Source organism: Aquarana catesbeiana, linkage group LG08 (assembly GCF_042186555.1).
Source record: "Aquarana catesbeiana isolate 2022-GZ linkage group LG08, ASM4218655v1, whole genome shotgun sequence".
NCBI lineage: Eukaryota > Metazoa > Chordata > Amphibia > Anura > Ranidae > Aquarana > Aquarana catesbeiana.
This window is the reverse complement of record NC_133331.1, coordinates 76,119,646-76,139,999: the sequence shown is the minus strand read 5'-3', so window position 1 is coordinate 76,139,999 and position 20,354 is coordinate 76,119,646. Positions and strand designations below refer to the sequence as shown.

The window sequence follows — 20,354 nt, the reverse complement described above, 5'->3', positions numbered from 1 at the left end:
TATATATACTGTAGGATTAAGTTCAGAAAAGGCCCAGGAAAAGAAAAAATGGTGGGGTGATTTTAGGGGGAGGCATACTTGGAGATACTATAGGAGAAGAAGGGAGCTGGACAAGTGCTCCACTGTACTCATGGAATTAGAGAGAGGAGAGGCAATCTGGAAGTGGCTTCAATTTCCGGAGTAAAGATACTATTGTGGTCAAGAATGGGGGTCTCAAGTATTCCTAATCCAGTCTGATCATCTTGTGCATCTACCCTGTTACTAAATCATATACCAGAAGACATTATCTGTAAGCGTCAGTAGTCTTCTAGTACATCCAGCATGCTCATGTTTGAGTACATTTCTCAAAGTGGTCATGAGATATGGATGAGAAATTCCACGTCTGAAGTTTTGTTTTATCCGATGAACCATTTTTTCAGGGTTGGGGGTCAGTGTGACTGCCAGTAAATGGGAATGGGCTGCCTGGAAGCATTTATCATACACTTAGTCAGAGATTACCTGTAATGTTTCTGGGCTGTGGAGGAGTAATGTAGGCGGTATTGGACTGGTGTGAAATTTAGAGTTGCCCAACACAGAGGTAGTAATGTGAAGCACAGTCACCCACAAAGGTGTCCCTGGCCAATGTCATTCTGTCACAAAATTAATCTTATCTGAAAAGTGAGCTCAGGGTTGATGGTAGGGCCATTGCTTTTTTGAGGAAATTCAATGACATCCCTGGTTTGAAACCATGACATCCCTGGTTTGAAATCCAGTTTCATGGGAGAGACGAGGCCTGGTGAGGATGACACAGGAATGCACAGGATGTACAAGCTGCATAAAACCTTGTTAGCGTACCATCTATGTGTCAATGGGTAAGGTTTATCCTGTCGATATGTTTATAGGCCAGCCACAGTTTGGAATCTAGCAGTTGTTGCATGTTCCAGGTCCACCCAATCCTCTGCACAGTGAAAGTTGCATTGTATTATTGCTCATGAGGTGATATGCCCTGAAGTATTTTTTTCAAGTCTGAGAGGCCAAAACCTCCCCTTATATTTGGGTACAGATAGGTGTGTAAGGCTAATTCAGGGAGTGCCATTATTGCAGAAAAACACCTGGAAAGTCCTTTGTAGTGAGGGGAAAAACCTTGGGCAAAAGTAATGGAAGAGTCTAAAAAACATACAGGTACCTTAGTGGGACATTCATCTTTAGTACCGCTGTTCTGACAAATCAGAATGGCTGTAATTTTGTCCAGTTGGTCAAGTTTTTTTTTTTTTTTTTTTTTTACATTTGGTGCCCAATTTGAGAGATTTATCTTCCAATAGGGTGTATTAAAAAGCAGAGCTATTCATCCTGTGAAATTGAATTTTCATTTGTTCTGTGAGAATGGAGCAAAAATGAATGTTGGAAGGCTATCCATGTACACAGAATACAATGAATCAGGAGAATGCTGCATTATGGCCAATAGATGGAGCTGATGATCATAGACAACAAAAATGTATCATCAGCTCTATCTAGTGGCCATAATGTGGTACTTTTCCTTACTCACTCTACTTTGTAATATATAAAAAAAAAAAAAAATTGACTTGGAGAGAAAAAAGCCTATTAAGATTTGGGGTGAGGGGTAGATGTAGAAAAGCCAAGGTACACTTAAAGTGCAGTTATCCTTTAGGAAACGCAATTTCTCTATGTTGATTCTTCAGGCATGTGAGCCTGTCAGCCTTTGGTTTGCATGCTGAATCAGAAATACTTTTTAAAAATATTTTTAAGTCCTGCCTATTTTACTTGGTCTAGATCAGCAAAGGAAGGCTGAATAGAAATCTCACTTTCTTTCTGCAATCACAATTTCCATCACCATTTTGTGAGTGCATGCAACCTACAGCTGTGGTCAAAAGTTTCGAGAATGACCCAAAAATGTATTTTCACAAGGTCTTCTGCCTCAGTTTTTATGATGGCAATTTGCATATACTCCAGAATGTTATGAAGAGTGATCAGACGAATTGCAATTAATTAATTCCTCCTGTATTGAATTGTATTGTAACTGTACTGTTTGCCCTCATGTTGTAAATCGCTGCGCAAACTGTTGGCACTATACAAATCTTGTATAATAAATAATAATATTAATAATAATAGCAAAGTCCCTCTTTGCCATGAAAATGAACTTAATCCCATAAAAAAACGTTTCCACTGCATTTGTAAAGAAGTCTTCAGGGTGCCCAAGAAAGTCCAGCAAGCGCCAAGACCGTCTCCTACAGTTGATTCAGCTGTGGTATTGGGGCACCACCAGTGCAGAGCTTGCTCAGGAATGGCAGTAGGCAGGTGTGAGTACATCGGCACGCACAGTGAGCAGAAGATCTTTGGAGGATGGCCTGGTGTCAAGAAGGGCAGCAAAGAAGCCACTTATCTCCAATAAAAACATCAGTGACAAACTGATATTCTGTAAAAGGTAAAGGGATTGGACTGCTGATGACTGGGGTAAAGTAATTTTCTCTGATGAATTATCTTTACGATTGTTTGGGGCATCTGCAAAAAACCTTGTCCGGAGAAGAAAAGGTGAGCGCTACCATCAGACCTGTGTTATGTCAACAGTAAAGCATCCTGAGACTATTTATGTGTGGGGATGCTTCTCAGCAAAGGGAATGGCCTCACTCACAATTTTGCCTAAGAACAAAGACATGAATAAAGCATTGCAGAGGTCAACACTGCAAATATTGACTCTTTGCATAAACTTAAATTAATTGTCAATGAAAGCCTTTGACACTTATGAAATGCCTGTAATTATTTTTCAGTAAACCATAGTAACATCTGACAAAAAGATCTAAAAACACTGAAGAAGCAGACTTTGTGAAAATTAATATTTGTGTAATTCTCAAAACTTTTGTCACGGCTGTACTTTATTGGTTGCAGGTCTGGATTGCTAGCTGCCAGAAATAGGACTGTAAGTGCAGCATGCAGCAAGGGCCTTGGGATTCGGGGATCAAAACCTGTGCTGCCATTGATCTTACCTGCTGCAAACTTCCAGATTAAAGGATTTTGCTGTAGAAGCCACAGTGGTTGGCAAGTTGTTGTGTACCTCAAACCTCTTTAGAACTGAAAAAATAACACAATATAAAGTACACGTAGGAAAAGAATGTTTTATTTAATAACAACTTTACACAAAGAGGAACTATGCTGTTATAGCTAGTGTTAGTCACATTTACATTCAGCATTCAAAGTTGTCCTAAGGAATCTGCTTGGACAAGAGCTAAAACAACTTCAGAACAAGTTCCTTGTAGAACAAGCCTAGTTCAGTGTGACTTACTACTAGCTAAAGCATGACCTGCATGAATAAAAAAATGTTAGCTCCTAAGTTAATGCAGTGTTTTACAAAACTGGCACCAGACACAATTCAGAGGGAAACTTACTGTAACTGTAATGGGTGATCACCCTTGCCACTGAAGAAATATTAGGAAATGTAAGATGTAGGATATGGAAGAGGGGGCATGTATTTAATTTTCCATCTCTATCTTCTTCACCCAACAATTTTCCTCATTGTCAGGGAAGGCTTGCCCATAGCACAAATTAAATTTCCAGGCGCATACATATGCATATGCGCATGCTTAGGCCGGCAATGGGCCAAGCAGATGGGCACAGACACGGGCATAGGTGTGCGAACGTGCTCAACCAGGACTGTGCACCTGTCACTATTTAAACAAGGCTGCAGCTTTGGCACGTCGCTGTTTGGTCTTACAGCTTCTGTGTGCTTTGTTCCTGCTACCTGTTTGACCTCTGATCCTGATTCCTGACCTAGCTTGCTTCTGACCACGCATGTCTGCTATCTGCCCTGCCTTCGGCTTGCCCCTGGATTCTGCTTCTGCATCCTGTTCTTGCCTGATCTTCACCACTGTTGACACTGGCTTGTGACCCGACTTTCCCGCTGACAGCCGTTTATGCTTAACCACTTATGCCCCGGACCATTTGGCTGGCCAAAGACCAGAGCGTTTTTTGCGATTCGGCACTGCATCGCTTTAACTGACAATTGTGCGGTTGTGGCTCCAAAACAAAATATAACGTCCTTTTTTCCCCACAAATAGAGCTATCTTTTGGTGGTATTTGATCGCCTCTGCGGTTTTTATTTTTTGCGCTATAAACAAAAAAAGAGCGACAATTTTGAAAAAAAGCAATATTTTTTACTTTTTGCTGTAATAAATATCCCCAAAAAATATATAAAAAAACATTTTTTTTTCCTCAGTTTAGGCCGATATGTATTCTTCTACATATTTTTGGTAAAAAAAAAAATCACAATAAGCGTATATTCATTGGTTTGCGCAAAAGTTATAGTGTCTACAAAACAGGGGATAGATTTATAGCATTGTTATTATTAATTTTTTTTTTTACTAATAATGGTGGCCATCTGCGATTTTTATCGGGACTGCCACATTATGGCAGACACGTCGGACAATTTTGACACATTTTAGGGACCATTTGCATTTTTACAGTGATCAGTGCTATAAAATTGCATTGATTACTCTGAAAATGTCACTGGCAGTGAAGGGGTTAACCAAAAGGGGCAGTGAAGGGGTTAAATGTATTCTAATTTGTGTTCTAACTGAAGGAGGAGTGGACAGTACAGGGGAGATGACAGATCTTTCTGTTCTCCCCTCAGAGAACCGGAAACAGATCCCGATTCTTGGTGTGCCCCGAGCGATCATGGGAGCCTGGCAGTGATCGCGACCACCGGGCACTCGCATCGGCTCCGTGGGCGAGCAGGGGGCGCGCGGTTACAACTGCGGTGGCTGGTCGGCATGCAGTTAATATGACCAACAGTTACCAACCCAGCTTGTCTGACCCTGCATCCTGCTCATCCAGCCTGCTACAGCTCCAGCAAGTTCACATGTGGCTCCAGCTCCCTGCTGCACATCCACAGTCTACCGCCAGCCAAAGCTCCATGCCAGATCATCGGCCACCAGCCTGTTCTGCTGCCACATCCGCCTGCTGACTACTGTTACCCACACAGACTATTAGGCTGATCTCAGGTAGTCATAGCCCACTGTGCTCCTGTAGCTGCTGTCTTACTACCAGTGAGTGACCCCCCAGCAGAAGCTGTACGAGAGGACTTCCTCTTCAGGCCAGGCTCACTACCAAGTATGTGACACTCATCCTACAACAGGTCTCATTTTTAATGAAAAAACTGATGTGAAGCTAATTGGGGGTTAATTCCTTAGCCTTGATGAAACTGCTAAATAGGTTTGTAAATCCATTGGAACTGTTTTACCTGCCAAAGAGTTTGTAACTGGAAAGTGGAATTATGGAAGATTCCCACAGCTCCATTGCCATTATATGATTTTCTTTTTCATCAATCATTGTGGCAAGTCTGTTTTTTTTATTTTTATTTTAATCTTGCTTGCATGGAGGTGGTCAAGTAAGTGGTCCAAAATGACCCCTTACCAGTATTCTATAGCAGCAGCCAGTGTATGACAGCCCAGTCATGTTCTTCATTTATTTGTAATTGCAATCTTCATTTATAAATTAATGTTATGTATAAATTGTAAAAAAAAAACAAAAAAACTCATTAACTCTCAGTTAACCCTAATTCGCTTTTATTAAAGTTTATATCAGGGCAAAAACTATTTTTTAGCTTCAAGATAGAGAGGGAAAGGATTATAACTCCTCTAAGGTTTTTACTGGTGCCTGGGACCCTATTCATTGCCCTCATTTCCTGTTCTGCTGACAAGCTTCATGGTACTGGAAGTGAGAAAAAAAATCTGCAACAAGAACACAGAAGGAAATTAACATTTGTCAAGGGTTCTAGCACTACATTTTTATTTCGGACTATGTTGCTGTTGGAAAGTTCCCCTCGCTTCCTTCCTGGAACAGGACAGAAAGTGAAGGAAAATCTTTCCAATGGATCCCCGGATGGCAATAAAAACCTGATCGGGTTTACTCTATCCAAATCTAGGGAAAAAAGTTTTGACTGTACATACAAACTTCAGATTGAAAATTGCATTTTGAACAAGTTACCTCAGGCCCCCTGATGTAAGAACAAATACATAATGTTGATGAAATCCTGGCTCTCTCATCATGCGCATTATGATTAAATCACATTACTTTATTTATACTTTTATTGCCACCCTTTTTATTTTAGTTATCCATGAGCCTGGGCCCACAAGTTCTAACTTACCAAAGTCAGTGGACAGTGGCCATCAATCCTTCAATTAAGGAAAGTGGAAAAAATAGTGCTGGACCCATAGGGTTATCTCAATGTTATTGGCATCTTAAATTATTGATGTTGATGTAAATGATCTGGTTCCCAAGCAGGCAGCTTGTATACTTTAAAGGATCTCCATGGGCTCCTTGGCTTGTAGTGTAATGTAAAAAAAATGTAAAATGAAGCGCCACACCACTGCCAAGAGGTCCAGATAAAACATTATTCCAGTAAAAATAAGGGAGACAATCCAAAAACTAGCCATTTCAGGGGTCCAAGAGCGCCCCCATCATCACACAGAAGCTCACAGTGTGCAGTGAAATCAGAGTAAGTAACTTCAGTACAGGAGAGTAGCCTTTACAACTAAACAAGACTAGTGGTAAGGCTGAAATTCAGCTTTGATGAACAATATGATTTATTTTGCACGTTAGATATAACAAAGTTATTTTGTGGAACTACTTAGTTTGGATAGTTTGTAGCACTGTATTTATTTGTTATTTATATGTATATCACAGATTACCATAACTCACCATATTCAGCCACAGTAAAGGTTTGTTTGCATTTATTAGGTACTGAAAATGTGTAGTCTCCAAGATTTAATTCTTTTGCCAAATGGTAAGTCAAATCAGCGAACCCGTGATCAGTAGTCACATTCAACCATTGTCCAATGTAGTGTCCATTGGGATCCTGAAAAAAAGACAAATTCTTAAACTGTAAAAATGGCTTAGCAGGAATGAACATTCTCTTCAGTGTTTTTTTTAGGGTAAGCATATATTAGAAATTAGCTTGATAGTAATAATCTTACCAATATACAGTTGCAATAAAAAGTATGTGAACCCTTTTGGAATGATATGGATTTTTGCACAAATTGGTCATAAAATGTGATCTGATCTTCATCTAAGTCACAACAATAGACAATCACAGTCTGCTTAAACTAATAAAACTAATAACACACAAAGATTAGGATCCCAAACCTAATCCTTTGTAGATATGTTTCAAACTGGCATTTGTAGAACAATAAAATGTATTGGACAAGGAAAGTCCTTTAGGCTAGGTTCCCATATTTACAATGCATTATTATATGCATGGTAAAATGTGTTGCAATTGATTTTGACTGCAACACACCTCAATAGACCTAAAAAGGTACCTGTACCTTTTTTTTTTTTTTTTTTTTTTTTTAGTGCACCACAATACGCAGATGGTTCACAATGAAGGATTCGTATATGCCTTCTTATTTAGCAGGCTCACCGTCATGAACCATTATGTAAAGAACAGAGTACTCCAGTCCTAAGATTATCTTTAGCTTACTGATTTAAATCACTTGACAGTGAAACAGACACTTTAGAGGAGTTCACTGAAAGACGTTTAGCAGCATAGTATTTTGATCCTTATAGACAGGGTCATGGTAGAGGGTCTGGTTTGTCTATGCTTTTTTGGAGTGGAATTGCAGTCCACAATACTCTCTTCCCCTCCAGTGACGCAACATCTGCAAGCTCTCTCTGGCGCCGACGCGTTTTCCTGGTCTTCTTTCAGGTTTGGCCATTCCAGGATGATGTAAAACCACACATGTGCATGAGAACTGATTAGGTATAACACAAATCTATACCCAAAATTAAAGGAAAGTGGTTTTATTGGAAAAGAGACGTAGGGGTTTATTTACTAAAGGCAAATTGGCTGTTTACTTTGCAAGGGAATTTTCTCTTCGCAAAAATTGGCGAAAAAATTCACTTAAAAAAAATAAATAACCCCAACCATATGCAAGGAAAATAAAGAAATAATTATTTTGCACATGATTGGATGATGGAAGTTAACAGAGCTTCACCTCGTTCACTAAGCTAAGAAAAAATTCTTATGCAGAATAAACATCTTATTTAGCTTTATAAAAACCACCCCTGTAGTATATCTCTTCTGCAATGAAAAGCCTTCCTGCTCACAATTTTCTTTACAGCAAAGTCTCACTTTATTTCTGGGCAGCTGGTGCATGCCCCCCCAAGCTTCCCTTGAAATCTACCACACTGCCATTGGATAATGTATAAGGATTCTTGATATACCTTACATTGTCTGCAAGGTTAGGTTAACCATAGCTGTCCCACACAGAGCTACTTGTCAGACTCTGCATAATATGACGACTATGATGACATGCTGTTACATGACACGGCTGAATACAGATCTGCATACAGGACTTTTTCATAAGGTACTTCAACACAGTGCATTGTAGAAGCACATCCTTTTGAAATCTATTTGTTTTCCATTTCATGTATTTTGCTCTGTTCATTAATTGAATCAAAATGCATGGTTCCTCTGTGTTCCCACTCTTAGAATCCCAAAAATGCCTGTTCTGATTTACCCTAATCTTCTCTGTCTGAGGATGATTTTGGGCCCAGTGTGAGAGGTCATCACATGTATTGAGCTTCAATCTTCTTGACTCCATGTTGAATACACAGTCAGTCTCCTGAATGTTCAGAACACTGGGGTTGATTAACTAAAACTAAAGAGAGCAAAATCTGGTGCAGCTGTGCGTGGTAGGCAGTTAGCTTCTAACTTTAGCTTGTTCAATTAAACTTTGACAAAAAAAAAACAAAACTGGAAGCTGATTGGTTTCCATGCAGAGCCGCACCAAATTTTGCACTCTACAGTTTTAGTAAACCAACCCCAGTGTCTCATAATGAATCTCAGTAGTAAAGAATGTAAATAACTACACCACTCCATGTTTGATGCTGTTAATGGGACTTTGTTAAAGAATTCAGAATTAAAAAAAAAAAATTCCCTGCAACAGAAAAGACTGAGCTTTCCATTCTGGGAATTCTTCATTCACATCTTGCTGGCAGTTTCACTTTGAAAGACAGTGAAGATTTTAGAATATCAAAAAGTATCCAAGAGACATAGAAAAGTGACGGCAGAAAATTGACAGAGTAGGCCATCGAGTCTGCCCATTTTTTATTTATTTTTTTTTTTTATACATGTTTTGCATTTTTTTCTGTTAACGTTGTTGTCTGAGTATAGATCTGTTTGTCTCTACCGCTGCTGGAAGTTTATTTCAAGCATCAACTACCCTTTCAGTAGAAAAATAATTTGTAAGATTAGTTTTAAACTTTCCTCCAGTTAGTTTGAGGTCATGTTCCTGTGTTCTTGATTTTGATTTCATAATGAAAAAACTGCACTCCTGAATCTTATTAACCCCCTTGATGTATTTAAAAGTTTCAGTCATGTCTCCCCTTTCCCTTCTGTCCTCCAGACTGTAAATATTAAAGCCCCGTACAAACGGGCCAAATGTCGGGAGACAACGGCCGGTTCAAAAAAAAGGACGACATTCATCCCGTGCTTATGTCGGTCTGTCCGACAGTAGCCCGCTGTTGGAAAACCAGCAGATGACGACTCCTGATAAGCGCTCTCAGCCAATGGCAGAGAGAGCTGATCAGAGTGTTCTGGCAGGGGGCTGTCCCACTGTCAGAACACAATAGCACAGAAGGGGATATCGCTGAACAAACCTTGCATGGTTAGTACAGAGGCTCTGATCGGAGCTGTCAGGTTTTTTTGGGTTGCACGAAAAAAAAACTGTCAGTGTGTACCCGGCTTAAGTTTCTGAAGTCGCTCCCGATATGTTTTATCCCCCAGACTTTTTACCATTTTTGTTACCTGTCTCTGGACCTTTTATCTTATCAATATCTTTTTGTATTTGAGGTCTCCAGAACTGGACACAGTATTCTAAATGAGGTTTCACTAAAGATCCATATAGGAGAATCAGGACCTCCTGCTAGTGATCCCTCTAGCGATGCATCCTAGAATTCTGCTTCTCCCACTGCCTGGCCACACTGTTTGCTCATTTTGTAATCATTTGAGTACCCCCAAATCTGTTTCTTCTGTGGACATTGCCACGTTGCTCATGCATGACAAAGCGACATGACTGAGGGATTGCAGATATTATGGCCTTAACCTTTTAAAAGCCCAACCATCTACTTGTGATCCCACAATCAACAGATGATTACAGTCTTTCTTTTGGAGTTGAAAAGGCCATAGCAGCCATTTATTAAACAATAAAATACAACTTTATTATCAAAAATACATCTTTTCTTTTTTAAAAACCTGACTATCAATGACCACAACATGAGTACAGTGACTAACCTCATTAAAGTCTAGGGTCTTAGAAGGCAATTTGTATTCGACCGACTGGCTGTATCTACCACCGAAATAGACTTCAAGGGCCCCAGCCGCAAATACACAGACTCAAGGACAATTTACTATTAAGATACCCTTGATACAGCCAAATGACTCTTAATCCATTACTGCCTTAAATTTACTAGGTTAGGTAGACCCATACCTGAGATGGGCCCAACCCCTCATTCTCCAAACTTTTAAACCGTCACTGCTTTCCAAGACCCTGAGACCCCTGACAACTGCTACGACACATCCCAGGTAAAACAGACAATCCCCCAAAATCACATAGTAGCGCCACAAAGCAATCCCCCCTTTAGTTAACTTCCTGAGCGACAAGAATAAAAGTAAAGGCAAATAGCTGAAAGGAAAAACTGAGAACCAAGAGCAAAAACTTTTTATGGGAGGGAGGGCAGAAGAAGCTTGTTCTACACTGTACCAGCTCCGACTGACTCTGAGGAACAGGCACCACCTAACCACTCCACCAAAGCTTCACCCTGCCCCACTCTTGTATACTGCAATCAGATGGAACACGTTAACTTTTAAACAAAAGCTAATTTTTAAATCCTACATTACTCTAGCCTGTCCTGCCAACCCAGTCATATCAGGCCTTCCGCCTATGCTGCCAATCTAGCTCCAGGCCTATATTCTGTGTCCCAGCAACAGGAGTTCCCTAATCAACTTTTACTCACCTTTCCTACACTCCCTCACCATCTCTGCATCTTCAAAGATGGCATTGAAGTCAGCTGTGTTGGTGACCTGGGGGAGAAAGGATGTCCCTCCCCCAGGCATTTGACCGTGCTCAGCCTAAAGATTGGTTACTAGGACTGGGCACTGTCACATGCTCCCTTATGCCTAGATGTGCTGGCTACATTCAACATCTGAAGAGATGCAAAAAGGCTGTGAGGGAGCACAGGTAAAGTAAGCATAAGGAGGTCCAGGGGAGCCCTTTCCAGAGTCAATGTCACTCTGGGCTAAAATGCAAGACTCTAGCGCCAAGTGTCATCCTCAACAAACTAAATAAAGCTAAAAAGGAAGTAAATTTTTTTTTTTTTAAACTGTACATTTATAACAGGTCATAAACTTTCTTGTACCTGATTCTTTAAAGTACCATTGCTAACTAGCATGTTTTAGACTCCTTTTACACCAGAGGACCGATTAGGCCCGTCTGTCCAATTTTCAGGTGGACCTGATCGGACCACCCATTGTTGGGGCAGCCGATGTCAGCAGACATGTGTCTACTGTTACCCGCCGGCATCCGATCCACTAAATACAGATCTATTCCCCATCTGTCTGGCGGATTGGATGACAATCAGATGGAAACGGACAGGCAGTCTCCATCAGACCGAACCATAGAGAACAGCAAGCTGTGTCCATGTCCACTCTGTATAGCGGAGCGGCATTGAGCTGTCCTCCGCCTGCTCAGCGGGGATCAGCAATGAACAGGCAGGTCCACTTGGAAGAGGCATTACAGTGTCACCTGCTAATGTAAATGACATATTAACACCATTTCTGTATTTTAATATAGTTTATTAGAGAATAGGGCTGTACCCTATTTGACTACACTAACAAGAAAAACATTAGCTGCAAGATACAAATAATAATTCTGTAACATATTTTTAAAAGTACTTACCAGCAGCAAGATTTTTTCATACTAAAATGCAAAAGTGAAAAAAAAAAATTAAATATACTCTAAACTATAAAAAAAAGAAAAAAAGGCATCAGCTACATCGCTCCATATAACCATCTAATCTGATGGGTTGTGCTACCTACAATGAAAAACCCCTTCCTTCTCAGAGCACAATTAAAAATGACAATTGTCAATAGATCTCCTGTGATATAAAATGCCATGAAAATCCTGTTACTCAAACTCCATGTATGTGATCCCAGGGAATGATACAAACCAAAATTACAAATAAAACCAAAACAAATAAATCCTATCTTAATCATGCCATCTGAGCATTAAATATATATATATTTTTTTTAAACACTTTTTATTTAGTAACAATAATTATTATTTAAACTGATGCTTATCAAAGCAGAAAAGGTGCTTTTTTTAGTTTTCATTTTTTTTTTTGTCTATGGATTGCATAGACAAAAAAAAAATGAAAAATCAGTTTCACTTAATATAATCAAAAGCTTTGTTTGTATTAAAAAATATATAGTTTGTGGACCCTTATTATCTTAAAGTCCAACCCCAGCCACTAAAAAAAATCTATGTGCTTGTTTATTTGGGAACAACTTTGTCCTTACTTGAAGCCCAACCTAGGAACATTTTTAATCATCCCTTGCACTACAAGCCCTAATTGTTCATTTAGGTCTAAGAGAACAAGCTAGAACAGCTCCCACAGTGTCTGCACTCTACCCACCCATCAACCTGACATCATCAAGACCAGAGCAGGGTTCCTAGCCCTGCAATGGACATGAGGATGCTGAAGAACAGTCCTCCACTGGATCATGGGGGAGTATCACTGCCTGGGGAGTGGAGGATGAAGTAAGAAAAGTTGTTCACTTCTCCCCTTGAGCTATTCTCCCCTTTGCACTTTGTGAATGGTTCCCGTAGTCTTCTGGGACCTGTAATGTGTCCCAGAAGGCTGCAGGGGATGGGGGGCGAGCTTCCGTCTCAGATCACCGCATTGCATCTGGCCAGAATTGGGAGTGGGTACCTGTCAAAACCAGGTACCCGTTCCCCCACAAAAAGTGCCAAATGTGGCAGTGGGGGGGTGATGCAAAAAAGTTCCACTTGAAGTAATAAGGCCAAATAAACAGGCCCATGATAGAAATGTAAAAATTGCTGTGGTCCACAGGAGGTATACAGGTATGAGAGCTTGCTTTGTATATACCTATAGTAAGTGCATTATTCACCTTTATCCAAAGCTGCACAGTTTGCTTTTATCTACAGATGCCCCTTATCTACATAGACAGTTTTTTTAGTAAAGGTGAACTAACCCTTTAAAATGGCTGTCAAGTTTGCTAAGAACATCAAAGTGACATCATGACTCTTGCTTGAACTATCTGTAATTTGAAATGACAATGGACTGTCATGCATCCATCTTCTGCCTTCTGAATAATGGACTTTATACTATATATAAGCCCAGGCCAACTACTACCTAACAATATACTGTTTCCTTTTAAAGTATAACACATTTGTCCAGTGCCCAAAGAGGACTCTAATTATGGATTGCTCTTCATAGTCTTGGTCCTCACATTTATAAAGTTGGTGGTATCTTGGTTTGAGCATGTTAACTATATTTCATTTAAAGCTGGCCACACATTTTATTGGCTGATTGTACAATCCCTATTAGATTTACCCACAGGTATACAGAGCAACTGCCTACCTGATTGGAAACACCTTTTTTGCCTTCTCTACTTGTATATTCATAATCAACAGAAATATAATGTTTCTACATAATTTTATCAGTTTCTACTCTCTGTAAAATAATGACTTACATTTTCATTTGAAATGTGGAAATCGTGGTCAAGTGACACCAGTCGCAACCTCACTGAAATAATGAAATAAATTATCATTATAATTACTGAAACCTAACACTTTGAATTTCTTGAATTTTGTAAATGAATGTGTTTTCTAACCATACAAAGCAACTGAAAATAATAGCAAGCTTCTGTCTATGCCTGCACATCTTTTGTTTAGCATCAGATCCAAAATGGAAACGTCCGCACTCAGGCAGAGTGAGCGATTAGTGGGCTTAAAGTGAACGTACACTGTTTTGGCATTTGTTTTCTTGAGGGCTAAATATCTATTTTAAAATATTTTTCATGCCATTTATATGAAAAATTGCAGATGAAAATTTCAGATTTATGATTTCCAATCAACAGGCAGAGCTGTACACTAATTTTCCCTTTTACCTATCTATACTTAACTGGTCTGTTAAAAGATGTAAGTAAAGGCATTTTACTTTTGAGTGGGCATGGGGTAGACCCTTTCTCAAGTTTTTATTGGTGACCATTGCTACTAAGACAGTAAGGGCATTTTCAGACAGAAAGCAGTAGCTACCACTCTCTAGAAAATGACTTATGGTAAACCACTTTTCAGAAGGCGTTTGAGCAACATGTGCCACCTCCTGAATGTGTTTTTTTTTTTTCCAAGGGGGATTTTATTAAAATACTGCATGACAACCACAAGCCAAAAAGTTTGGATCGCGGTTACAGTGTGTTCTGGTTAATCCTTTAATGGGTATGTTTGACAGGTGGTGCCACCTGTCAAACTCTGCAAGCCGAGTCCAATATGTCAACATGTATACAGTCCATTCAGCAGCAATACTTGAATTTAGCTGGGTGGTCACAGTAAAACTGTGGATAACTGCCTAAAGTTAGGAGAAATCAAAAAAAGATTGAGTTGTACCAGAATAAGCGGTGAAGCAAAGCCCTCTTAAAGAGACAAATGTTCCTGTGAAAACTCTAGGATAAATGTTTTATTCACTTTGGAGAAATTTCTTCTTTTTGCACCTCCAGGACAGGAAGTTTCATACTTAAAAAAAAGGTTAAAGGGGCTGTAAAGGTTCCCGTTTTTTTGCATAAAAATAACAAACATGTTATACTTGCCTGCTCTGCGCAAGGGTTTTGCACAGAGCAGCCCCAATCCTCCTCTTCTGGGGTGCCCCGCTGGCGCTCCAGGCCCCTCCCCTCCATCGAGTGCCCCCACAGTCCCAAATCCCACTGCTGCATCTATTGGCACAGACAGCAGGACTCGGTCCCCCCCCCCGCTTCTGTGTCACTGGTTTTGATTGACAGCAGCAGGAGCCAATATGGCTCCTGCTGCTATCAACCCGTCCAATGATGAGAGAGACAGCGGCTGAAGCTGCAGGGCTCGTGCGCCATAGCTGCAACAGATCAGACTCAGGTAAGTAAAAGGGGGGCTCTGGGGATAGCTGCAGCAAAAAAAAGGTTTTTCACCTTAAGGCATTGCATGCCTTAAGGTGAAAAATCTTGAGACTTTACAGCCCTGTTAAGCTTTACAAACATTGTAATTAGCTCTCTACATTTGTGCACAACAACTAAAAGTGAGAGAAGTCACTTCTCTCCTTTCCTCCTCCTTTTTTGTTCAGAATGTCTATATGGAGCTTTAGTAAAAAGAGTCTCAAGGCAAACAGCTTCTGCTGGCTTCTTTCATTAGGAAATATTTTTTCACCACCAGTCTCGTAAGTGCACGCTGCATTAAATGTTTATTTGTAAAAATATTGTTTTATATATATAAATAGTAAAAAAAATATAAAAACAATAGCTTAAACAATAATAAACTTAAAATATAATGAACTTGATCCAAATTATTCCAAGTGTCATACACAGCAGTAAAAGAAGCAATGGCTGGCCACACAGAAAAAATGTCTGCCTAGGATAACCGCTTGAGCTGTATTTATAGGAGGCCCTTTCAAAGACAGGACTGCATGGGACAGAAATAATTTGCATTAATATCACTCTTACCTATATCATTGGGCTTGTATGTAGATTTGTCTGTCTGCATGACACAGGAATAATGTCTCTTGGCTATATTAACCTTCCTGGTCTCATCGATTTTCAGGTCCTCTCCTTGCCCAGAGACATGGAATGACCAGTCTTTGTTACTGTGCTCCACTGAAGGGACCTATTCCAAAAAAACAGAACAGATTTTGTTGTTATTTTCAGCATGAGACTTTGTAATGTAGGTCTCCAAGCCACTGTTTATGGTTATTGAGGACATAAATGGTAGTTACATGCTGTATTGCTTACTGTCAATAGAAAAAAGCCTCATGCCAATATTGACGCTTGGAACATGGCACTTAACTCACAATAAATGGTCAACGCAAAAAGTTAAAAAAAATCTAATAATCATTACATTGAAATGAGGTAAAAACATTATGGAACATACAAAATCTAAATCAAGGAATTTTATAAATCAGGTAGCCTTGTAACGAATTAAACGAGCACTAACGCTGTGTGCTGCTATTAAATATGGGGAGTAACTCCACCTGTCAAAATACAAGAAGGGCAAGGAGGAGAAACAGCACACAACAAATAATGTAGTTGACTCAGTGAACTTTATTAAAAGCAATGTAAGCTAATCCCAAGGGTAAGCATGGAAGCATATGAAGCCCATAAGGATTGAGGCTAAGCTGAGGAAGATCAGGAATTCTTGAAACACGCCGGATCCGAAGCATATGAAGCCCATAAGGATTGAGGCTAAGCTGAGGAAGATCAGGAATTCTTGAAACACGCCGGATCCGAGGAATGGGACTATTGGTTGGGTAGCCTATGTGCTCTCCTATTCCACTGGCTGGCTTCACAGTGACCTGGGCGCTGTGCCTTGGCTATTATCCATCCTGTGTTCTGGCACTCCCGTGTGATGCAGCCTTAATCCATATGGGCTTCATATGCTTTCATTGTGAGTAGCTTACATTGCTTTTATTAAAGTTCACCGAGTCAAACTACACTATTTGTTGTGTGCTGTTTCTCCCCTTGCCCTTCTTGTACTCCTTACTGTCCCTATTCTAAATGTATCTGCCATGATTTATAGCACACCTTTTAGAAGAAAAATGTCTAGTACAGTGGCTGATGATTCTTCATTAGCACCTTCTGTTTACCATTAATGGATACCACCTAACCCAGGTCTCTGCTCTATGAGCCTGCCAAGCTTCAGTCTTACCAGACCCCTAGAGTTCTAGCATACTGTACTTGTGAGTTAAAATTTTCTCTGAATATCTAATTTTGCATTCCTACACTCAAACACTGAAGTCACAGCAAATGATGCTGTAGAGAATCCTAGCACAGATGCTGGTAAACATAAACCTGTCACATAAAAATACTCTTTTGGGCTCTTCTGTCATAAATGCTTCATCCCTGCTAGCTCCACGTACATTTGTGGCACTGCTGTCTGATGTGATGACGCGACTCTTGTGCGCCTGTGCAGGAGTGACAACATCAGGACCAGCTATTCAAGTTGCCTAACAGATTGAACCCAAAAGGAAGGCCACGACAAGAAGCACCTGTGACCAACTCCTGGAGGCCTATCAAAAACACATCATTTAAAATCCCCTTTGAACATATGCAAATATAGCTCTCGGTGCTCTTGAGAACATCAAAGAGATACATTACATATTACAGGTCAATTTCAGTTTTTGTGTGTTTAGTACGTTTTAGGTTTTCCTTTAACCTCTTGTCCTCCAGAAGATTTTACCCCCTTCATGACCAGAGCATTTTTTTGCTTTTCAACACTGTGCTAATTTAACTGGTAATTGCGTGGTCATGCCCCACTGTGCGCAAATTATATTTATATAATTTTTTTTCACACAAATAGAGCTTTCTTTTGGTGGTATGTGATCACCATTGGGTTTTCTATTTTGTGTGATATTAATGAGAAAAGACAAAAAACTTTTGGAAAAACCCAATATTTTTATTTTCAGATATAAAACATACAGTGGGGATGGAAAGTATTCAGACCCCCTTACATTTTTCACTCTTTGTTATATTGCAGCCATTTGCTAAAATCATTTAAGTTCATTTTTTTTCCTCATTAATATACACACAGCACCCCATATTGACAGAAAAACACAGAATTGTTGACATTTTTGCAGATTTATTAAAAAAAAGAAAAACCAGGCACTGCTCATCACCTGTCCAATACAGTCCCAACAGTGAAGCATGGCGGTGGCAGCATCATGCTGTGGGGGTGTTTTTCAGCTGCAGGGACAGGACGACTGGTTGCAATCGAGGGAAAGATGAATGCGGCCAAATACAGGGATATCCTGGACAAAAACCTTCTCCAGAGTGCTCAGAACCTCAGACTGGGCCGAAGGTTTACCTTCCAACAAGACAATGACCCTAAGCACACAGCTAAAATAACGAAGGAGTGGCTTCACAACAACTCCGTGACTGTTCTTGAATGGCCCAGCCAGAGCCTTGACTTAAACCCAATTGAGCATCTCTGGAGAGACCTAAAAATGGCTGTCCACCAACGTTTACCATCCAACCTGACAGAACTGGAGAGGATCTGCAAGGAGGAATGGCAGAGGATCCCCAAATCCAGGTGTGAAAAACTTATTGCATCTTTCCCAAAAAGACTCATGGCTGTATTAGATCAAAAGGGTGCTTCTTAAAAATACTGAGCAAAGGGTCTGAATACTTAGGACCATGTGATTTCTGTGTTTTTCTGTCAATATCAATATGGGGTGCTGTGTGTACATTAATGAGGGAAAAAAATGAACTGAAATTATTTTAGCAAATGGCTGCAATATAACAAAGAGTGAAAAATGTAAGGGGGTCTGAATACTTTCCGTCCCCACTGTATCTAATAAAAATGTTTTAAAAATCTAATTTCTTCATGAATTTAGGCTAAAATGTATTCTGCTACATGACTTTGGTAAAAAAAAATAAAAATGAATCACAATAAGTGTATAATATTTGGTTTGCGTTAAAGTTAATTTTATTAAAGTTTATTTCTTTTTTTATACTAGTAATGGCAGTGATCAGTGACCTATAGTGGGACTACGATAATATGGTGGGCAAGCTGACACTAACTGACATCAAAAGTGACACTAATACAGTGATTAGTGATAATACGATACACTATCACTGTACTAATCACACTGGCTGGGAATAGGTTAACATCTAGGGGTGATCAAGGGGTTAAATATGTGCCTAACAATGTGTAATGTGTGTGTTATGTGGTGCTTTTACTAAGTGATCTTACTGTTTTTTTCCCTGCTTTGCAGGGAATAAAAAAACAGCAAGATCGCCCTGTCACTATTTGGAGCTCTGTGTTGTTTACATCACAGAGCTCCCTTCCCTGAATGACGGAGACGATCAGCGGGTGCCGGTGGTCAATCATTGGCTGGCACCCACTGATCGGCTTGTGCTGTGACTAATCATGGCTCAGCCGGGGGGGGGCGCAGCAGGTACGTTTGTGGATGCCTGGAATTCCTGGATCACGTATCAGCCACTTTGCCAACATACTTCTAAGTGATGTGGTTGGCAAACGGTTAAAGTATCTCTAAATGGTTTCCGTATTATTATAATAAACTAGAAATATGTTCTCCAGTTTTAGATTTAAGAGTTAGAACCTCTGTCAAGTTTTAAAGATCAAACAGGTCTGGTGACATCTACTCACTTTGAAGAGATCTCCTCTTACTTTCTGCTGTGCCTCTGGGAGAGGATGGATTTCAACCCCAAAATAAATAAAACAGATCAGGTTCTTCACTATTTCCTACTCTAAATTAAACTAAAATAATCATTTAAAAAAAATCTGATTTTATATATGCTCTAAAGAAGAATTCAAAGCATGGTATATTTTTACATAGTTACAATGGTCCAGCTGGTGGACAAGGTGGAAAGGTGGGGTGATGTCACAATCTCCTTCTTGTCCAATCAAAGCATGCTTTGCTTTTATTCAGAAAGTGCACAGCTTTCTCTGAATGGTGCCTGTGCCAAGTAGCCGACCTCCTGTATTCTTAGTGTATCAGGCTGGCCACTCAGCACTGGACCCAGAAGCAAGTGGAGATCACTGAAGTAGTGCTGTCTATGTCCTTGATTTTTTAGTTTCCAGGGGCCTTGGCCAGACATGGAATATGCATAGTTAAATTTATCCCAGCTGGACCAATGTAACTATGTAAAAGTATACTTTGCTTGGAATTCTGCTTTAAAGTGGAAGTCCACCCTAACACTTAAATTCTCCACTGCAATCATTAATGCGAGTTAAGTTCAGCCTTATGTCTCAAAATGAAAAAATTCCAGTTTTTCTACCATTATTTTGCAGAATCTAGTGCCGTCACATGACTTAAATTCTACTTCCTTCTGAGACTATAATCAGCCAGGGGGTGTGGTTACTAAAAGCTAGTGATATCACTTCCTGGGAGGGACATTGTTCCTGTGTAGCCAGTGGGCGTTTACAGGATGGGAGGAGCTGACCATGGGTTCTCGCCCAGTGTTCTCTCATAAATAGGGATGCACTGTACATCCTAATTCATGAGAAAATGAAGAAATAAAATGCCCCATCCACACAGGACACGGGGGGGGGGGGTGCAGTGCACATATACAGTATAGCTGTGCACAC

At 40.0% G+C, this 20,354-nt stretch overlaps 1 protein-coding gene across 1 annotated transcript in view; it reads right to left on the bottom strand.

Moving 5' to 3' along the window:
• LOC141105855 (alpha-2-macroglobulin-like protein 1) overlaps positions 1–20,354 on the bottom strand; it is a 181,626-nt gene that overhangs the window by 155,536 nt on the left and 5,736 nt on the right. The window contains exons 3-7 of the mRNA XM_073595998.1: positions 15,755–15,914; positions 13,763–13,815; positions 11,946–11,966; positions 6,691–6,847; positions 2,982–3,066 (exon numbers count right to left, since the gene is read on the bottom strand). Of these exons, the coding sequence (XP_073452099.1) occupies positions 2,982–3,066; positions 6,691–6,847; positions 11,946–11,966; positions 13,763–13,815; positions 15,755–15,914 (476 nt within the window). The remainder of the gene's footprint in view (positions 1–2,981; positions 3,067–6,690; positions 6,848–11,945; positions 11,967–13,762; positions 13,816–15,754; positions 15,915–20,354) is intronic.